General features: G+C 41.8%; 1 protein-coding gene across 3 annotated transcripts in view; it reads right to left on the bottom strand.

Annotated features, from left to right (window-relative positions):
- Nucleotides 1–21384, bottom strand: part of PLEKHG7 (pleckstrin homology and RhoGEF domain containing G7) — a 73289-nt gene that overhangs the window by 38697 nt on the left and 13208 nt on the right. The window contains exons 1-2 of one of the 3 annotated variants that reach the window (XM_015152445.3): nt 15994–16151; nt 9037–9164 (exon numbers count right to left, since the gene is read on the bottom strand). In XM_015152445.3, the coding sequence (XP_015007931.3) occupies nt 9037–9164; nt 15994–16043 (178 nt within the window). In that variant the 5' untranslated portion in view covers nt 16044–16151. Of the gene's footprint in view, nt 1–9036; nt 9165–15993; nt 16152–21384 lie in introns of those variants that run through there. The other 2 variants (XM_001105079.5, XM_077954758.1) reach the window with 2 other exon arrangements.

The raw sequence follows: 21384 nt of genomic DNA, 5'->3' as shown, positions 1-21384 counted from the left end.
TTATTTAAACTCTTTTTCCTCGTCGCTTGAGGAGAAATCTGTAAACTATACTCTAAGATGTTGAGTAATTTATTTAAGACAGGGAACCAGAGCACTTTGGGGCTAAAAGGAGAGGTCCTTCATTTTCACACTGTCTTCCCAGAACCCTCCCACCACATGCAAACTTCAGTAGCCTGAGCAAATGGGAGACTTGGAAACTGCCTTCACTCATAATCCCCAGATGTGGTTAAAGGAAGACTCCCAAAATAGAGAACATTAAAACATCACCAATTTTTATGTTGGGGCTTCTTGCTTCTGGCCATCAACTAGGAGTTGCTTCGACTCGAGAAAGAAGCCATTATTCAATCCCTCATTCTTTTGAAGACCAGGAAGGAAAGAGATTCGATTGGGTTCTAGCCTTTTGAATTTTATGCTGTTTGCATAAAGTTGTAATGCTACCTAGCAAAAGCTGAAAATTGTCTCTTAGATGTGGGTGGCATGTTCTGACCATTCGGTAGACAAAAGGGATGTCTTATACGTCCATCTCTCTTTCTATCAGATCCCCCAGGAGAGGGTGTGTAATAATTCAATCAAAGGAAGCAACGATCTGAGCAGCATGAACTGCAAAGATGTGCTTAAGGCACCTTCCCACTGTAACCTTGGGAGGCACCTGCCCAACAGATTATCCTCGCATTCATTTTGACCACGTTATTGATCTTTATTAAAGGGAGGTTAGGTGGACTCTCCCTTAGGCACAAATCAGCTTCACCACACTTAGCTCTCCCATGCCTGGTGGTAAATTACTATATCCAATTTGAACTGCAATAATTGGGGTCTCTGATCCTTGGCCAATTTCTCTCCTGTGCTTTTCTAGCTTTGGAGCCTTGGGAAAGCTTTGTGAGTATTCAGAAGATTCTTGAGTCTTTATTGAATCCACAATCTTTCATTATCTGTCTTAAATATACAATTTTGCTAAACCAGAATCTTGATTTCAACTATATCTGTGGGTGACTCATATGCACTGCAAAGCGTGAGCAGCACTGCGTTAGCCCATGACTTGGGAACATGAGGTCTCTATTCTAAACTCCTGAGAAGAGGGCAGAGGGGTATAGAGAGGATGCTGCTTATCTTATGCTGTGTGGTATCTACCATGATGCTAGGCACACACAAAAATAACAGCTAGTGAGATGTAGAAGCAGCGATGACCTTGTTCCTTAGTATGTGGTTCTCAAACTGTAGCTGGCATCAGAATCACCTGCAGAGCGTGTTAAAAAAGACTGCTGGCTGGGCGCGGTAGCTCGAGCCTGTAATCCCAGTACCTTGGGAAGCCGAGGCGGATGGATTACCTAAGGTCAGGAGTTCGAGACCAGCCTGACCAATATGTTGAAACCTCATCTCTACTAAAAATACAAAAAAATTAGCCAGGCGTGGTGGTGGTCACAGAGTGAGACTCCGTCTCAAACAACCACCACCACCACCGCCACAACAACAAATAAAACAGACTAACAGACTGCTGGACACCACCCCCAGAGTTTCTGATTCAGAAGGTCTTGGGGGTGGGGAGCCTGGAATCGGCATTTCTAACAACTTCTCAGGTGAGGGCAAAGCTGCTGGTCCAGGACAGCCTTTGGGAACCACTGTTCTAGTTGTTAACTAATTGAGAGCATTCTAAAGCCTCTTAAAATGTACTAACCTCTGTTAAGGCCACATTGTGTTTAGAACTAGCTTGGATTTCTAGGGGGCATGTCCTCAAGCAGATCACTTAACCCCTCTTGGTTTGTTCACTTGGATTATTGTATCACATAAGACAGTAAGTAGATGTGAAAGAGTCTGTAAAAATAAAGAGCTGTAAACATGTTATGATTTATTCACTGGTGGCCCTGGGCTTCACATACAGGAGACTGCAGCTGCCCATACAATAGATGACAGATGATGACAGATGCAGGCTGGTAGAGAGGGTACCGGACTCACAGGCAGGAGCCTTGATTCCATTTCTCTGCACAAACTAGTTGACCCTATGACTAGGCCACTTCTCCTTTCTGGGTCTCACTCACACATATGTGAATGAGGGATGACCTGCTGGTTTTCAAACTCTTTTGTCAGGTGTCCGAGGCTCCTGGGATGCCTTGGAGGTGAGTCTTTGGGGCTCATCCCAGCTGCAAGCATTGCAACTTCACCTGGATTTGTTTTATACATTGGATTTCCAAGTAAGGATTCTTTTGTAAAAAGAACCAAACCAGTTTAAAAACCAACAGCAGAACCGGGGCGGAGCAAGATGGCCAAATAGGAACAGCTCTATTCTCCAACTCCCAGCGCGAGCGACACAGAAGACTGGTGATTTCTGCATTTTCAACTGAGGTACTGGGTTCATCTCACTGGGGAGTGCCGGACAATCGGTGCTGGTCAGCTGCTGCAGCCCGACCAGCGAGAGCTGAAGCAGGACGAGGCATTGCCTCACCTGGGAAGTGCAAGGGGGAAGGGAATCCCTTTTCCTAGCCAGGGGAACTGAGACACACAACACCTGGAAAATCGGGTAACTCCCACCCCAATACTGTGCTTTAAGCAAACAGGCACACCAGGAGATCATATCCCACACCTGGCCGGGAGGGTCCCACACCCACGGAGCCTCCCTCATTGCTAGCACAGCAGTCTGTGATCTACCGGCAAGGCAGCAGCGAGGCTTGGGGAGGGGCGCCCGCCATTGCTGAGGCTTAAGTAGGTAAACAAAGCTGCTGGGAAGCTCGAACTGGGTGGAGCTCACAGCAGCTCAAGGAAACCTGCCTGTCTCTGTAGACTCCACCTCTGAGGACAGGGCACAGTAAACAATAAAAAACACAGCCGAAACCTCAGCAGACGCAAACGACTCTGTCTGACAGCTTTGAAGAGAGCAGTGGATCTCCCAACACGGAGGTTGAGATCTGAGAAGGGACAGACTCCCTGCTCAAGTGGGTCCCTGACCCCCGAGTAGCCTAACTGGGAGACATCCCCCACTAGGGGCAGTCTGACACCCCACACCTCACAGGGTGGAGTACACCCCTGAGAGGAAGCTTCCAAAGCAAGAATCAGACAGGTACACTCGCTGTTCAGAAATATCCTATCTTCTGCAGCCTCTGCTGCTGATACCCAGGCAAACAGGGTCTGGAGTGGACCTCAAGCAATCTCCAACAGACCTACAGCTGAGGGTCCTGACTGTTAGAAGGAAAACTATCAAACAGGAAGGACACCTACACCAAAACCCCATCAGTACATCACCATCATCAAAGACCAGAGGCAGATAAAACCACAAAGATGGGGAAAAAGCAGGGCAGAAAAGCTGGAAATTCAAAAAATAAGAACGCATCTCCCCCGGCAAAGGAGCGCAGCTCATCGCCAGCAATGGATCAAAGCTGGACGGAGAATGACTTTGACGAGATGAGAGAAGAAGGCTTCAGTCCATCAAATTTCTCAGAGCTAAAGGAGGAATTACGTACCCAGCGCAAAGAAACTAAAAATCTTGAAAAAAAAGTGGAAGAATTGATGGCTAGAGTAATTAATGCAGAGAAGGTCATAAACGAAATGAAAGAGATGAAAACCATGACACGAGAAATACGTGACAAATGCACAAGCTTCAGTAACCGACTCGATCAACTGGAAGAAAGAGTATCTGCAATTGAGGATCAAATGAATGAAATGAAGCGAGAAGAGAAACCAAAAGAAAAAAGAAGAAAAAGAAATGAACAAAGCCTGCAAGAAGTATGGGATTATGTAAAAAGACCAAATATACGTCTGATTGGGGTGCCTGAAAGTGAGGGGGAAAATGGAACCAAGTTGGAAAACACTCTTCAGGATATCATCCAGGAGAACTTCCCCAACCTAGTAGGGCAGGCCAACATTCAAATCCAGGAAATACAGAGAACGCCACAAAGATACTCCTCGAGAAGAGCAACTCCAAGACACATAATTGCCAGATTCACCAAAGTTGAAATGAAGGAAAAAATGTTAAGGGCAGCCAGAGAGAAAGGTCGGGTTACCCACAAAGGGAAGCCCATCAGACTAACAGCAGATCTCTCGGCAGAAACTCTCCAAGCCAGAAGAGAGTGGGGGCCAATATTCAACATTCTTAAAGAAAAGAATTTTAAACCCAGAATTTCATATCCAGCCAAACTAAGTTTCATAAGTGAAGGAGAAATAAAATCCTTTACAGATAAGCAAATGCTTAGAGATTTTGTCACCACTAGGCCTGCCTTACAAGAGACCCTGAAGGAAGCACTAAACATGGAAAGGAACAACTGGTACCAGCCATTGCAAAAACATGCCAAAATGTAAAGACCATTGATGCTAGGAAGAAACTGCATCAACTAACAAGCAAAATAACCAGTTAATATCATAATGGCAGGATCAAGTTCACACATAACAATCTTAACCTTAAATGTAAATGGACTAAATGCTCCAATTAAAAGACACAGATGGGCAAACTGGATAAAGAGTCAAGACCCATCAGTCTGCTGTATTCAGGAGACCCATCTCACACGCAGAGACATACATAGGCTCAAAATAAAGGGATGGAGGAAGATTTACCAAGCAAATGGAGAACAAAAAAAAGCGGGGGTTGCAATACTAGTCTCTGATAAAACAGACTTTAAACCATCAAAGATCAAAAGAGACAAAGAAGGCCATTACATAATGGTAAAGGGATCAATTCAACAGGAAGAGCTAACTATCCTAAATATATATGCACCCAATACAGGAGCACCCAGATTCATAAAGCAAGTCCTTAGAGACTTACAAAGAGACTTAGACTCCAATACAATAATAATGGGAGACTTCAACACTCCACTGTCAACATTAGACAGATCAACGAGACAGAAAGTTAACAAGGATATCCAGGAATTGAACTCATCTCTGCAGCAAGCAGACCTAATAGACATCTATAGAACTCTCCACCCCAAATCAACAGAATATACATTCTTCTCAGCACCACATTGTACTTACTCCAAAATCGACCACGTAATTGGAAGTAAAGCACTCCTCAGCAAATGTACAAGAACAGAAATTATAACAAACTGTCTCTCAGACCACAGTGCAATCAAACTAGAACTCAGGACTAAGAAACTCAATCAAAACCGCTCAACTACATGGAAACTGAACAACCTGCTCCTGAATGACTACTGGGTACATAATGAAATGAAGGCAGAAATAAAGATGTTCTTTGAAAGCAATGAGAACAAAGATACAACATACCAGAATCTCTGGGACACATTTAAAGCAGTATGTAGAGGGAAATTTATAGCACTAAATGCCCACAAGAGAAAGCAGGAAAGATCTAAAATTGACACTCTAGCATCGCAATTAAAAGAACTAGAGAAGCAAGAGCAAACACATTCAAAAGCTAGCAGAAGGCAAGAAATAACTAAGATCAGAGCAGAACTGAAGGAGATAGAGACACAAAAAACTCTCCAAAAAATCAATGAATCCAGGAGTTGGTTTTTTGAAAAGATCAACAAAATTGACAGACCACTAGCCAGACTAATAAAGAAGAAAAGAGAGAAGAATCAAATCGACGCAATAAAAAATGATAAAGGGGATATCACCACCGACCCCACAGAAATACAAACTACCATCAGAGAATACTATAAACACCTCTATGCAAATAAACTGGAAAATCTAGAAGAAATGGATAATTTCCTGGACACTTACACTCTTCCAAGACTAAACCAGGAAGAAGTTGAATCCCTGAATAGACCAATAGCAGGCTCTGAAATTGAGGCAATAATTAATAGCCTACCAACCAAAAAAAGTCCAGGACCAGATGGATTCACAGCTGAATTCTACCAGAGGTACAAGGAAGAGTTGGTACCATTCCTTCTGAAACTATTCCAATCAATAGAAAAAGAGGGAATCCTCCCTAACTCATTTTATGAGGCCAACATCATCCTGATACCAAAGCCTGGCAGAGACACAACAAAAAAAGAGAATTTTAGACCAATATCCCTGATGAACACCGATGCAAAAATCCTCAATAAAATACTGGCAAACCGGATTCAGCAACACATCAAAAAGCTTATCCACCATGATCAAGTGGGCTTCATCCCTGGGATGCAAGGCTGGTTCAACATTCGCAAATCAATAAACATAATCCAGCATATAAACAGAACCAAAGACAAGAACCACATGATTATCTCAATAGATGCAGAAAAGGCTTTTGACAAAATTCAACAGCCCTTCATGCTAAAAACGCTCAATAAATTCGGTATTGATAGAACGTACCTCAAAATAATAAGAGCTATTTATGACAAACCCACAGCCAATATCATACTGAATGGGCAAAAACTGGAAAAATTCCCTTTGAAAACTGGCACAAGACAGGGATGCCCTCTCTCACCACTCCTATTCAACATAGTGTTGGAAGTTCTGGCTAGGGCAATTAGGCAAGAGAAAGAAATCAAGGGTATTCAATTAGGAAAAGAAGAAGTCAAATTGTCCCTGTTTGCAGATGACATGATTGTATATTTAGAAAACCCCATTGTCTCAGCCCAAAATCTCCTTAAGCTGATAAGCAACTTCAGCAAAGTCTCAGGATACAAAATTAATGTGCAAAAATCACAAGCATTCTTATACACCAGTAACAGACAAACAGAGAGCCAAATCAGGAATGAACTTCCATTCACAATTGCTTCAAAGAGAATAAAATACCTAGGAATCCAACTTACAAGGGATGTAAAGGACCTCTTCAACGAGAACTACAAACCACTGCTCAGTGAAATAAAAGAGGACACAAACAAATGGAAGAACATACCATGCTCATGGATAGGAAGAATCAATATCGTGAAAATGGTCATACTGCCCAAGGTAATTTATAGATTCAATGCCATCCCCATCAAGCTACCAATGACTTTCTTCACAGAATTGGAAAAAACTGCTTTAAAGTTCATATGGAACCAAAAAAGAGCCCGCATCTCCAAGACAATCCTAAGTCAAAAGAACAAAGCTGGAGGCATCACGCTACCTGACTTCAAACTATACTACAAGGCTACAGTAACCAAAACAGCATGGTACTGGTACCAAAACAGAGATATAGACCAATGGAACAGAACAGAGTCCTCAGAAATAATACCACACATCTACAGCCATCTGATCTTTGACAAACCTGAGAGAAACAAGAAATGGGGAAAGGATTCCCTATTTAATAAATGGTGCTGGGAAAATTGGCTAGCCATAAGTAGAAAGCTGAAACTGGATCCTTTCCTTACTCCTTATACGAAAATTAATTCAAGATGGATTAGAGACTTAAATGTTAGACCTAATACCATAAAAATCCTAGAGGAAAACCTAGGTAGTACCATTCAGGACATAGGCATGGGCAAAGACTTCATGTCTAAAACACCAAAAGCAACAGCAGCAAAAGCCAAAATTGACAAATGGGATCTCATTAAACTAAAGAGCTTCTGCACAGCAAAAGAAACTACCATCAGAGTAAATAGACAACCTACAGAATGGGGAAAATTTTTGCAATCTACTCATCTGACAAAGGGCTAATATCCAGAACCTACAAAGAACTCAAACAAATTTACAAGAAAAAAACAAACAACCCCATCAAAAAGTGGGCAAAGGATATGAACAGACATTTCTCAAAAGAAGACATTCATACAGCCAACAGACACATGAAAAAATGCTCATCATCACTGGCCATCAGAGAAATGCAAATCAAAACCACAATGAGATACCATCTCACACCAGTTAGAATGGCGATCATTAAAAAGTCAGGAAACAACAGGTGCTGGAGAGGATGTGGAGAAATAGGAACACTTTTACACTGTTGGTGGGATTGTAAACTAGTTCAACCATTATGGAAAACAGTATGGCGATTCCTCAAGGATCTAGAACTAGATGTACCATATGACCCAGCCATCCCATTACTGGGTATATACCCAAAGGATTATAAATTATGCTGCTATAAAGACACATGCACACGTATGTTTATTGCAGCACTATTCACAATAGCAAAGACTTGGAATCAACCCAAATGTCCATCAGTGACAGATTGGATTAAGAAAATGTGGCACATATACACCATGGAATACTATGCAGCCATCAAAAAGGATGAGTTTGTGTCCTTTGTAGGGACATGGATGCAGCTGGAAACCATCATTCTTAGCAAACTATCACAAGAACAGAAAACCAAACACCGCATGTTCTCACTCATAGGTGGGAACTGAACAATGGATCACTTGGACTCAGGAAGGGGAACATCACACACCGGGGCCTATCATGGGGAGGAGGGAGGGGGGAGGGGGAAGGGATTGCATTGGGAGTTATACCTGATATAAATGACAAGTTGATGGGTGCAGCACACCAACATGGCACAAGTATACATATGTAACAAACCTGCACGTTATGCACATGTACCCTACAACTTAAAGTATAATAATAATAAATAAATTAAAAAAAAAAAAAAAAAAAAACCAACAGCTTGGATAATCCTTAAGTCTCCTCTTAGCTCTCAAAGGCTTTGATTTACCTATCCCAAGAATCTTGAAGAAAACACCCTGAAGATCCTAATTGTTCTTTTATTTCACAAATGAGATGAAGATGCAGCTTTATGCCTAAAGCTGCCTCTCTATCAGACACTCATCTGCCACCGCCACCTCTGCCTCCCCATGGTACCACCCTGGTTGGAAGATACCAGTGTAAGGCTGAAGCCCAGGAGTGGGGTGGGAGAGGAACATGACAGCAATAATGGGGAAGCTACTCACCAGCTTGGAGAGGCCACTCTGATCTAAGATGCTACACCTGTCTCAGGTCCTGGACCTGGGACAAGACATTTGACCGGAAGACATTTTAAGGGAAGAGTCACACCTTATTCATCTCTGTAAATGGAATGCCCAACACCAAGACTGGTACTCAGCTGGTTCCAGTAATTCCAGTAACAGCTGGTGCCTGTTGTCATTGGTGAGGCTGATTCTAACTGGTCAGTGCATCTATTCTACTAATTATTCGATATTTTGAAAATTCCCCCTGGTTGTGGCAATATCTGTTCCACAGCGGGCATGGAATGAAAGTATACTGAATGAACAGAACCTGAATTCAGCAGCAGAAGTGGGTGGCATAGGTAATCAGCAGCTCCATCTGACACCAGAAGGTCCCCAGGGAACACCTCAAGTCCAGGTAAGTTCAGCACCACAGAACTCCGCCTGTGCTCGTAGAACCTGTGCTCAAGAGACAAAAGGAAAACCACGCCGAAATATCATCTTACACCACTCAGAATGGCTATTACTAAAAAGTGAAAAACAACAGATGTTGGCATGGTTGTGGAGAAAAGGGATGCTTATACACCATTGGGGGGAATGTGAGTTAGTTCAACCGCAAGGGAAAACAGTATGGAGACATTTCAAAGAACTAAAAATAGAACTACCATTCAACCCAACAATCCCACTACTGACTATCTACCCAAAGGAAAACAAATCATTGTATAAAAAAGACACCTGTACACATATATTTATTGCAGCACTATTCCCCATAGCAAAGCCATGGAACTGACTTAAGTGTCTATCAATGGTTGATTAAAGAAAATGTGTGTGTGTGTACACCATGGAATGTGATGTGTGTGTGTGTGTGTGTATATATATATACACACCCCCCCCCCACATAGAATACCATGCAGCCATAAAAAAGCATGAAATCAGCCAGGTGCAGTGGCTCATGCCTGTAATCCAAGCACTTTGGGAGGCTGAGGTGGGCAGATCACCTGAGGTCAGGAGTTCAAGACCAGCCTGACCAACATGGTGAAAACCCGTCTCCACTAAAAAAAATACAAAATTAGCTGGGCGTGGTGGTGCATGCCTGTAATCCCATCTACTTGGGAGGCTGAGGCAGGAGAATTGCTTGAACCTGGGAGGCAGAGGTTGCAGTAAGCCAAGATCACGCCATTGCACTCTAGCCTGGGCAACAAGAGTGAAACTCCGTCTAAAAAACCAAAAACAAAACAAAACAAAACAAAACATGAAATTATTTATTTCCTTTGCAGCAAAATGGATGGAGCTGGAGACCATTATCCTATGTGAACTAATCCAGATACAAAAAATCAAATATCACATGCTCTCACTTAGAAGTAGGCACTATACAATGGGTACCTATGGACATAAAGATGGAAACAATAGACTCCAAAAGTGGGGAGGGGTGAGGTGGGAGGGAAGTAAGTGTTGCAGAATTAACTACTGGGTACAAAATTCAATATTTGGATTATGGGTATACTAGAAGCCTGATCTCCATGATGCAATATACCCATGGAACAAATATGCACATGTACTCCCTGAATTAAAATATTTTTTTTAAAAGATGCAAGGAGAGATCTTAGAGCTGAGTTAGGCAGGTTCGTAGTTCAGACCACCTCTGTTCATGCAGAATGGCTGCGAGCTGCCTGCTGCCGCTCCATTAGGAAGGACTGGGAGGCATGGCAGGGCTGTGATGACACAAACGCCCCACACATCTACTCACCACCTCTTCGAGCCTTACTTGCCATTTATGGTTTTGACTAATCCCAAGCAGAAGAGCTCACCTAGACATGTCAACACAAATGCACCCTGCTTGTTCTGACTCGGAAGGATATTAGGAAAAAGACTTCAAACACAGAAGTCTTTGCAAATTATGCAAACTGCCTCAGAAGGCGGCAGGATCCATGGGGGTGATCATGGTACCCCTAATCATCTGAAGCTGGTTGTTTAAAGTCAGCTACTTTTATTTTTCCCAGAGAAAAATGAGAAATATTGTTAGAAAAATTCATCACACAGGACTATCTACCTGCTCCTTTCCCCTGCCCTTCTCCTTTCCCCTGGCCCATTTCATGAAATGTGTCTGTAGGATGTTCACAAAATTAATGGGTGATGTCACAGACATAGTGGGGAACAGTGCCAAAGCCACCAGGCATTTGCTCAGCGATCTCCAAGGAGCAAAACTGGTCAGGCTGGTAAGGGGTCTGTCATGCTGGGGACCTTCCTAATAACATGGAATTACAGGGGCTCACAGTTATCTCATCAGAACTATTCAGATATTTCTTTGGTCTATTCTAAGGGACAGAGATGCAATTTCTTCTGTTTATTGACCAATGTAATCTTTATATTTTCACCAACAAATAGCATATACATGCTACTTTACATAGAAAGAAATTTGTCTTGATTTACCAACAAAAGCATAGCTGTGAATTGCCTGGAAAGTGGAGAGCCCAGGTTTGTCACACCCTTTTGGATGTTATGATTTTGTCTATTGCCATCTAGCACTCTCCCACCCGCAAAGTGGCGGTGCTTGGATCCCTGTTAGTCTCCCTATCCCAGTCCTTCCTCCACTCTTTCCATTTTCCTACCTAGCTGCTGCTCAGGTCCTACCAGGCTCTGCAGCCAAGTTCCGTGCTTCTGACCTTCTATATGAGTGACAGCCTTTCTGCCTGCACTTTCGTCTCTTGCCTCTTAATTGCGCATTCTTGGATCCCATGCCCTCTTTCTTGTCAATATGTCTAATGTTGGAGTGTATCATGCCCTGTTAGGTTCCTCATGCTGCTGATGAAAACCGATGTATATTAGCATATCCTGTGGAATTAATTATAAATACCTATCCCCAAGTCCCACCGTGGAGATTCTGATTTAGTAGATCTGAAGTGGGCCTCTGTATCTGTATTTTTACCCAGCTCCCTGGATACTCACCACAATTAGAGAACAATTAATTTTGAGGTTATAAGTAACTTGATATAGGCCTTTCCTACCTTTAGGTTTTGAGTATTATTTCACATTTTCAGCCTTTGGCAAAATCTTTTTCAAATCATTTTACTTATGAATAGTAGAACAAGTTGTTTAGGAATTTATAATTAGTGGTCAACTTATATTCCATAATTTTCTGCAAAATATATGAAGTAAGAATGCCTCAGACTGTTCAGATACACATTGTAGACACAAAAGGAAGTTCATTTTCAGTTATAAAAGGCTGCTTCCTCCATGAAGTCTTCCATGATACTCAAAGGAAATAATTCAGATTTATGCACTCCTCTGTGTCTCCACCAGATCAGGGCCTCAACATCTTCTGATTATTGTAACATGGTCACTTCTTACCTTGTTTCTCCACCTTTCTTTTTATCTCCTTGATTCCATCCTATACACAGTCACTAGATGACTTATCTAAAGGTGAGTTATCTAAAATCTAAGTCTGAACTATCCCTCCCTGGCTTAAGATGCCTCAGGAAATTCTCATCTTACACCAGATAAACACATTTTTAAAGCACACACACAAGCTTTCCATGATCTGGCTCCATTTACCTGCTTGATATTCCTCACTTTGCTATTAGATCTCTGGAAATAGGGAATGCATTGTAATTCCCCATACAAAATGGTGTTTCCCAGCTTGGTGCTTTGGCTGGGAATGTTTTATTCCTTCCCTGCCTTCCCCAAGTCTGTCTAACTCCTACTCATACTATGAGATTCAGGCCTATGGATTATCTCTGTTAAGGAGCACAAAGGGGAAGTACTTAAGTAACACTGGGCTCAGCTTTATTCAATTGTCTATATTCCCTGGGGTTTTGTAATCTGTTCCACCTGCCTTTTCTCTGCTCTTCTATTACTTTTTTTTAATTAGGAAACTTTAGGAGAATGTGGTCATCCCTGTTACTGTAATAATAGATAATGTGCCAACCCAATGTGCATGCTCTTTCCTTTTCTTGCTATTAAAACCCTGCTTTGTCTGGGATGGTATGTGCTGAGGTCATAGGCTGACCTGCTCTGACTCTCTTGCAGCTAGTGAAGGCCATGTGACCCAAACCTGGCCAATGAGATTTAAATGGAGGCTCAAGCATGTGAATACTAGAAAAAGTTTTTCAAAGGGGACAGACTCAGCTAGCTTCTTCTGTTTACCCCCGTCCTTTGCCTTCTTGCTGTCCGGAATAGATCTTGAAACCTGAACGTATACCGTAACTCTTGCAAAGACAATAGCAGAATAGAAAAACAGGTGCCTGGGATGTGGTTATGTTACCAAAAACCCACCCTTTCCTTACCTAGGTCATTCTAGTTGGGTTCTGTGACATCCAGGCAAATGCTATCCTTACTGACACAGATCTCTCATACTGGATTCGTCCTGCAAGGATGAGGTCATCTTTCAGCATTCTACACTCCTGTTTGACTTTTTCTCTACTTTATGATTTGGTTTTATAAGAAGATTATTAGGACTACGACTTCTTACAACTTTCCTTTTTTGTTTGCCAACTCAATGTCCGTGATAATTATAAGGATGGAGGGAACTGAATTAGGTGGGAGTTGAGAAAGTTAAAATAATTTGAATGAGAAACATAATTCTACCTTCATCATATTGCATACAAGACATTGGGATTGACACATAATTGATTAGCAGTGTACAAATCCAGCCAGGAAGTTTTATAACAGTCTTCAGAAGGTATTATATAACACAAAATGCTGAGAGCTCAGAAAAAGAAGACCCCTGAAGAGAAATGTCAGAAGCTTCCCCATCAACTGTATAGTTCTCTTGATAAAAATCTAAAAGGCACATAATGGGATTTTAGCATTTAAAGATGGCAGGGATTGAAAAAATTACAATCATTTGAATAAGAAATATAATCTAGGGGAACTCTTGGGAAAAAATGGACTCTTTTGAGCTTGAACTCTAGATGTTATACACTCTAGTATCATTACATTTGGTAGTTTCCCAAGATTCTATAAACTGCTTTTCTATTTCCCGGAGACCTCAGAAAGCATGTAACTACTATTGGGGTAGAAGGATTTGTCTTCCCTGACCCCTTCTTAGATGGCTTATATGTTTCTGTTCCATGTTTCTATAGTTCTCTGGAGTGGTGGTTAAGAATGTGGGGTCAAATTTCATGGATTTTAATCTCAGTAGTGTGACCCTTGGTTGAACGACTTAAGTAACCTCCCTGGTCCTTACTTTGCCATTTGGGAAATGCAGACAATAATAATATTGTGTGAGGATGGGCTAAATTAATACAAAGCACTTAGATCAGTGTCCAGAACTTGGTAAGCAGCCAGTAAACGCTATTAGACTGATTATTGAATATATTATAATATCATGTTTTATTTATGTGTCTTTTCCATTAGACTGACACTCCTTAAGTAAAAAAAAACATGTCTTATAATCGGTTGTGTTGGTAGGTGCTAATTTAGAACTTAATCCATTGTTGCTGATGAACATGAATGAATATTCTCTCAAGAAAAGTGTCTTATGCTTTGTAGATTCATGTCTTCTTTCCCTTATCACCCTAAGGTCCAGCACCTGGTCTGAATTCCTCTGTTTAGTAAGGGCTTAATAAACACTTGTTAAGTAAATGGAACAATAACCCAACCCACATATACTCAGAGTGATTGATCATTGCCATTTCCCTACACAAACTCCTGCAGAATGTGTACTCCAAGAATAGCTAGCTGTGTACTGTTCTTTAAGCACGCTGTGCACTTCACGCCTCCATGCCTTGGCTCAGGTAGTTCCCATCTGCCTGCCTAGCTGTACTTTGTCTGCCTGAAAAACTTGTATTCATCTTTAAATTCTAGCTTAGACATTCCTCCTCCATAAATCTTTTCTGACCCACTCAGGGAGGGACAATTCTCTCTCTTCCCCTCCCTTTTCTACTCCTACCTTGTCTCTTTATAATAAACACATTGAAGATTCATACTGGATCTTATAAATCACAGAATCTAATCAGTTAGCATGGAATCTGACATAGAACAAGTATTCAGATAAACTTGTTGAATAAATAGACATGTCAACCTATAGATCAAAATACTGACAGTCCTCAAAGGCATTTGTTTTTCCATTCTGGAACATAAATGAATAATTGTATGCATATACAAAAGCAGAATACAGTTTGAGTGCTCACCCTCCCCCAATTAAAAGTGGTTGGTTGCGTTACCCCTATCCATTTTGCTCTTGTCCGGGATACCTTCTGACATCGTGCATCCATTGGGGGCACAAAGGTCAAATTTGGAGTTGAATTTGCACATAGGGAGCAGGGAGAAGACAACCGGCTTATGAATGGCTTGATCCATGACCTTGACTTTTTGCCTTGGTGTTCAAAATCCACGAATGCTAATTCTGGAAAGGTGAATATGCCCCTGGAAGGGCATAACAAAATTTCTGTGGCATGAAATATATTTTGTTCATCAAAAGACAGCATGAGTTAATAAAAACATCAAGAAGCACCACTGTAGCCATTCAGAGACCTAGGAAAGCAATCAGAGCATCTGCACCAGTAACATGAAGAGACATGGATTGGTGCGGAAAATGTGCCTCGATGTCGAGTCCATGCCTGGCAGTGGACTGGATTTCTGGGCACTCTAGAAAAGACCCGGGTCTGTGCCAGCTGGGGTTGCTCAGATCGTGGGAATGAATGAAATTAACTCATATAGCTGTATTGAGTTCAGCGTGACTTTGAATTTAGGTCTCATGGTGGGTGGAGTGTGATCCAAGCTGGTATCTTCTTTTTGGCTGTTTTAAATATTAGGGTTGTTTTTGAATAAACGTGGCATTCATGCAGGATTAATGTCTCCAATTCTGGATTGATCATCCACTGGAAGCAATCATTGTAGTGAATTCAGAATTCTCATCCCCCTCCCCAAAACAAAGTGGTGTCTGTGTGGGGCAGGGGTGCCCAGTGTGAAGAGGACAGGGGAGGATATTTTTAGAGACTGGATTTCCTCCCAGGAGGACTAAGCTGGTGAATAAACTAATAATAAATGCAAACTATTTGGGGTGTGGCTGGCAACCCATTGTCACCGTTTAAGTACAGTATAACTCCATGCCACCCTTTAATTATTTAGAAAAACACAAGTAAACAAATATCCTTGATAAATGCTTTTTGGTGTTGTTGTTTTATGCTTGGCTATTCTTTGCTTCAGGACAAGCTTTGGAACCCCGAGGTATAACTGGGTGTCTGACCCAGACTTTGCAGCTCTCTAGGGCAGGACACTCCTCCACTGGCTTTCCCCACCCCCACCCACCATGTAGCAACCCCAATACAGTCACTCTTTCACTAACCCTGAGTTGCGTTGCCCCAAGCTGGTCAGATCCGAAGGGACTAGTCCCATGGCTGCTGGAATAATCTTGTCTCCCTTCTGGTACCAGAACGTCTCCTTATTCTATGCTCTGCTGAAGATCTGAAGGTCTATGGCGTAGGCTGAGAACGCAACAATTCAGAGCATCCCGGGAATTCCCCCCACCCCACTGCTGAGCAGGCCGTGCGCCCATGCGCCAGCACTCAACAATGAGGCGGCTCTCACGTGCTGGTGCCAGAAATGTCTCTGGCTGCTGGAAATGGGTCCCCCAGAAGACCTCAAATGTCTACATTTTGTAAGCAATAGACTGATCTTGGTGAATGTTATTCTAATTTAAAATCAGCTGGCATTTACTAAGAACTGATTCTTCTTAGACACTTTGTTAAGTGCTTTACATGCATTATCATATTGATTCTCACAAGCACCCTATGTAGTGGAAATTACTGTTCTCATTTTAGACCAGAGGAAACTGAAGCTTAGAGGGATGCATAAGGAACTTACCTAAGGTCGCACTGTTGTAGTGAATGACAGAGCCCGAATTAGAAATTCAATTATGCAGGTCTGACTCCAAAAAGACTCATAAATGGGAAGAAGAGAAAAAGAGACTACCAACTATTTTAAAGCACAACAAAATTTTAAAAATGGTGTGATGATGCTTACTACTTTAGGAAAAAGAATGGGGTAGAATGGTTTGAATGGTGACCCCCCAAAAATGGTATGTCCACATCCGAACCTCTGGAACATGTGCATATGGCCTTATTTGTAAAACGGGTCTTAGCAGATATGATTAAATTAAGGATCTAGAGATGAGATTATTCTGGATTGTCTGAGTGGGCCCTAACTCCAATGACAAACGTCCTTATAAAAGACACTTAAGAGGCCAAGCTCAGTGGCTCATGCCTGTAATCCCAGCACTTTGGGAGGCCGAGGCGGGCAGATCACCTGAAGTCAGGAGTTCGAGACCAGCGGCCAAGATGGTGAGATCCTGTCTCTACTGAAAATACAAAAAATTAGCTGGGCATGGCGGTGCACGCCTGTAGTCCCAGCTACTTGGGAGACTGGGGGAGGAGAATCACTTGAACCTGAGAGGTGGAGGTTGCAGTGAGCTGAGATTACACCACTGCACTCCAGCCTGGGCAACAGGGCGAGACTCCGTCTCAAAAAAAAAAAAAAAAAAGACACTAAGAGAAGAGACACAGCAAAGAGAGAAGGGTATGTGAAGATGGACAGAGGCAGAGATTAAAGTGAGGTAGCCACAAGCCAAGGAACACCTGCATGAAAAAGCAAGCTAAAAGTCCTCCCTTAGAGCCTTCAGGGGAAGTATGGCTCTGCCCAGACTGTGATCTCAGCCTTCTGGTTTCCAGAATGGAAAGAGGATAAATTTCTGTTGTTTTAAGTCACCTGATTTATGGTAATTTATCATAGCAGCCACAGGAACAGTCCCATTGAGTGGCAAGGGCACCCAACTTAGGACCTGGATTCCCAACTGTGACCTTGGCCTGTCGTTTCCCCTGGCCGCCAGTTCCTTATGTGGAAAGCAAGTGTGCTGCTTGAGGCTGCCTGCATCTTGAATGCTCTAGTGTGAGATCCAGGAGCATCATTCTCCTTCTATCCTTCTGTGGCCGGTGGGTGCGGACAGTAATTGTGTGGTGACCTTTATCTTGGCAGAAATGTTTGAAGATGATTAATTCAAAGTTCCCCTTTTAGAAATATGACTAATAGATCATTTACATTTTTCAAAGATTCCTTCTGTGCAGCAGACTTAAACCAAGGACTATTAGTCTTTAATTGTCAGGTGCAAATTTTAAGAAAAAATAATAACAAAGGCTAGAGAATATGGTAAGTACAACTGCCCTTTAGTGGTATGTGTGTCTTAAAAGAACAAAAATCTTATTGAAGGCACTGCAACTTGGATAAAGCATAGTCTTATATTTTCCTTTGCTACAAATGTTGCCCAGTGATTGTTGTTTTTTAATCAGGCAGCCTTCTCAGGCCCTATTCATCAGAAACTGTAGTCCTTGTCTGGTAGTAAGAGTTCACGGTAAATGTAGTCTTTTTCAGCAGGCAGCTTTTCAGCAATTGTGTGACTAGAAAAAGTAGGTATTCCATTTTAAGAATCATAATGTTTTACCCTATGCAAGAAATATAGCGCAATTTGGAATGCTTGCTTATAACTATGGGTTGATTATACAGGAAGAACAAATTAAGCATCAGTAAAAAACTTCTAAAAATCTCTTTTAAAAATAATCAAAAGAGAAATGACAACTCTACTGCCAGTTATTGAACTATAGCTCTCTTGGTTAAATCTGGGATATATTTTTCCATTATGAGTCTCAAAAATTGTTGGGAATGCGCTTTTGTATGTTTGACTATGGTTTCCAATTCAACTTTCTATCAAAGTATTCCATTTGTTGGAAATGCAAATGAGAAGCAGATAGGATGAGGAACTTCTAGTTTACTGCCTAGAATCTGGTACCGTGATGGTTATTTCTCATAAATGTGGAGTGAACAAATGGAAGACTTGTACCCTATACATCAGTTTGAACACAGAACAGAGATGCCTCTTAAGAGTCTCATCAGTGTGTGAGAAATGCCATGTACTGTGACTGTGGGGTCAAATCAGTAATATTTTTTTGAGCACACGTGTTCAGAGCACCATGGTAACTGCTGGTAACTGCGCAGAAATCTCACCAGCTTTCTAGGTTACTGTTTTTTATGGAAAACAGTCAACATACTCCCTTGTGGGATTAAGCAATACTTGTACAAATCCCCACAAACCCAAAGTACACTCAGAGACAAGCACAAAACAACCAGGAAGATCGAGGAGGTCGAAAGGAGATGGAGGGAGTCAAATAAATAGTTGGAGGAGAAAACACAAAACAAAAGGGGACCATATAATTTTCCCTAAAAGGCATGTCCAAACCCAACTACCAATCAATTTCCTTTTTTTCTTTTCTTTTTCTTTCCTTAAACATTTATTGGACACCTACTAAGTGCCAGGCAGTGTTCTAGGTACCAGGGATAAGGCAATAAGCAAAACAGATGAAAATCCCACTTTCCTGGAACTTACATTCTATTAGGTTGGTGCAAATGTAATTGTCGTTTTTGCCACAATTAAAAGTAATGGCAAAACCCGTAATTACTTTTGCGCCCAACTAATAGATGAGCTGATGCTGGTGGAAGAATGGCACGTGGTTCCCCTTGCACCATGCCCATGTCAGGAAACCTCCCCAAGGCTGCAGTCTTCTCTTTTGAGTAGTGAGCAGTACACTGCCTATTAGTCTCTGAATCCTGTCCAACAAGCCTTAAAGCCCCAAAGAAGACGACAGAGTCTTCTCCTCTAGTATGTTCTACAGTTAACAGACAGTGCTAGGGACATAAAGGGTTTTAAATAAAAGCATGTGGGGTATAATATTATATTGTATTGAACCTAAAGGTCAGATACATTACATTTGATGTGCCTGATGTTAGAATATTTAGCTCTGGGGTTAGAAAATTTTAGAGAGAATAGTCAATGACTTACATGTGGGAGGTGCTGAATGAATGGTTTCTCTAAAAATAACCATAGCTACTCTTTGAGTTGTATTATTTAACCAGTTAAAAAGAAAGACCTGTGAGAGGAACACTACAGGTGTGCATTGCTTAATGATGGGGATATGTTCTGAGAAATGCATCCTCAGGCAATTTTGTCATTGTGTGAACATCACAGAGTGAACTTACACAAACCTCGATGGTGTGTAGCCTACTGCACACCTAGGCTGTAAGGTATCACCAGTGGTTCCCAGGCTGCAAACCTGTACATCATGTTATGGTACTGAATAATGTAGGCAGCAGTAACACAATGGGAAGTATTTGTGTATCTAAACGTAGACTAGGTAGAGCAAAACTACATTATTATAATCTTACAGGACCACTGTTGTACATGAGGCCCATTGTATTAATGCAGGGCGTGACTGTATTTGTATCTCCACTTCATGGATAAAACCTTCAAAGTTTCGAGTGCTTAAGAAAATTGTGCAAGATCTTGTTGTCACAGAGAAGGGGAGATAGGATTTAAAATCAGGGAGTTTGACTCCAGTAGACTTTAACTCCAGGTCCTGCTGCCCCCTAATGGTAACCCCAGATGGATTTGACTTTGGGGGAAGTTTTACTGGCATTTAATACGTTTGTTTGCTTGTTTTTTCCTCAAGACAGACTTTCAAATATCTCACCATTTGGCTTTCATGCTAATGTTGCCCCAGTGCTATTATGGATATATTTAACTTTTCTCCTACTTTCTATGTGAGCATCAGAAGGTTAGTCTATACTCTTATAGAAATGTCACATGTACGTTTCTCTTCTCACTTTCAGGGCTGACCTGAAAATTAGGTAAGATGGACAGCTTCCTATCAATACAAAATGTAAGGGATGCTAGGAATGTTTCCCTATTCACAAAATCATCTCCCTCACTTGCTTCTGATGTTTAAAATTTCCACCAGCACAGTTTCACTGCTTGGCTTCAAGCTGTCTTTTGTGAAAATGCAAATGCAATGGGCATAGATAAGTGGCACTGTAATCCAAGAAGCCTGCCAACCTGCCTGACTTCCTTCTTCCATTTATCTTTTTGGAAGTAGACTCTTTCTGGGTACCGGATGCTAGAGGTTCAGAGATAAATAAGAAGCAGTCTCTGCTCTCAGGAAGGTTTTGATTCTTGGGGGCAGATGAATGTAAAAGAAACACGATATAGTGTTTTAGAAATTATGATGGAGACATTTATACGATGCGGGGAAACCCAAAAGGGAGAAATGTACTGGCTGTACTTGGAAAGATGAGAGTATATGTCCCTTAAGCCTAAATTCCCTCCCACTGGCACAAGAATGAATTGTGAAGATTTATTCTAGTGATATTTCCAGGGGCCATATTCTAGTGATAAGAGAGGAAGGTTTGAAGTAAGCATGAGTTCACTTAACTTTTACAGAGTGAGAGAGGGAATGGCAGGAAGAACGAGTTCACAAAGCAAAACCTGAGAGCAAGGATTTACCAGTTAGCCGATTTCACAACTATGAGTATACTGGGCACTTACCACTTACACATTGTCAGGTTACATATTAAAGCACTATAATACCTATAATCCCAGCACTTTGGGAGGCCGAGGAGGGCAGACAACTTGAGGTGAGGAGTTCAAGGCCAACCTGGCCAACATGACGAAATCCTGTCTCTACTAAAAACACAAAAATTAGCCAGGTGTGGTGGTGCACACCTGTAATCCCATCTACTTGGGAGGCTAAGACAAGAGAATAAGACAATTGAACCCAGGAGGCAGAGATTGCAGTGAGCTGAGATTGTGTCACTACACTCCAGCATGAGTGACAGAGCAAGACTCTGTTTCAAAAAC

The sequence above is a fragment of the Macaca mulatta genome, chromosome 11, assembly GCF_049350105.2.
Source record: "Macaca mulatta isolate MMU2019108-1 chromosome 11, T2T-MMU8v2.0, whole genome shotgun sequence".
Classification (NCBI taxonomy): domain Eukaryota; kingdom Metazoa; phylum Chordata; class Mammalia; order Primates; family Cercopithecidae; genus Macaca; species Macaca mulatta.
Note: the sequence above shows the minus strand (reverse complement) of the source record. Positions and strands in the feature narration are given on the sequence as shown.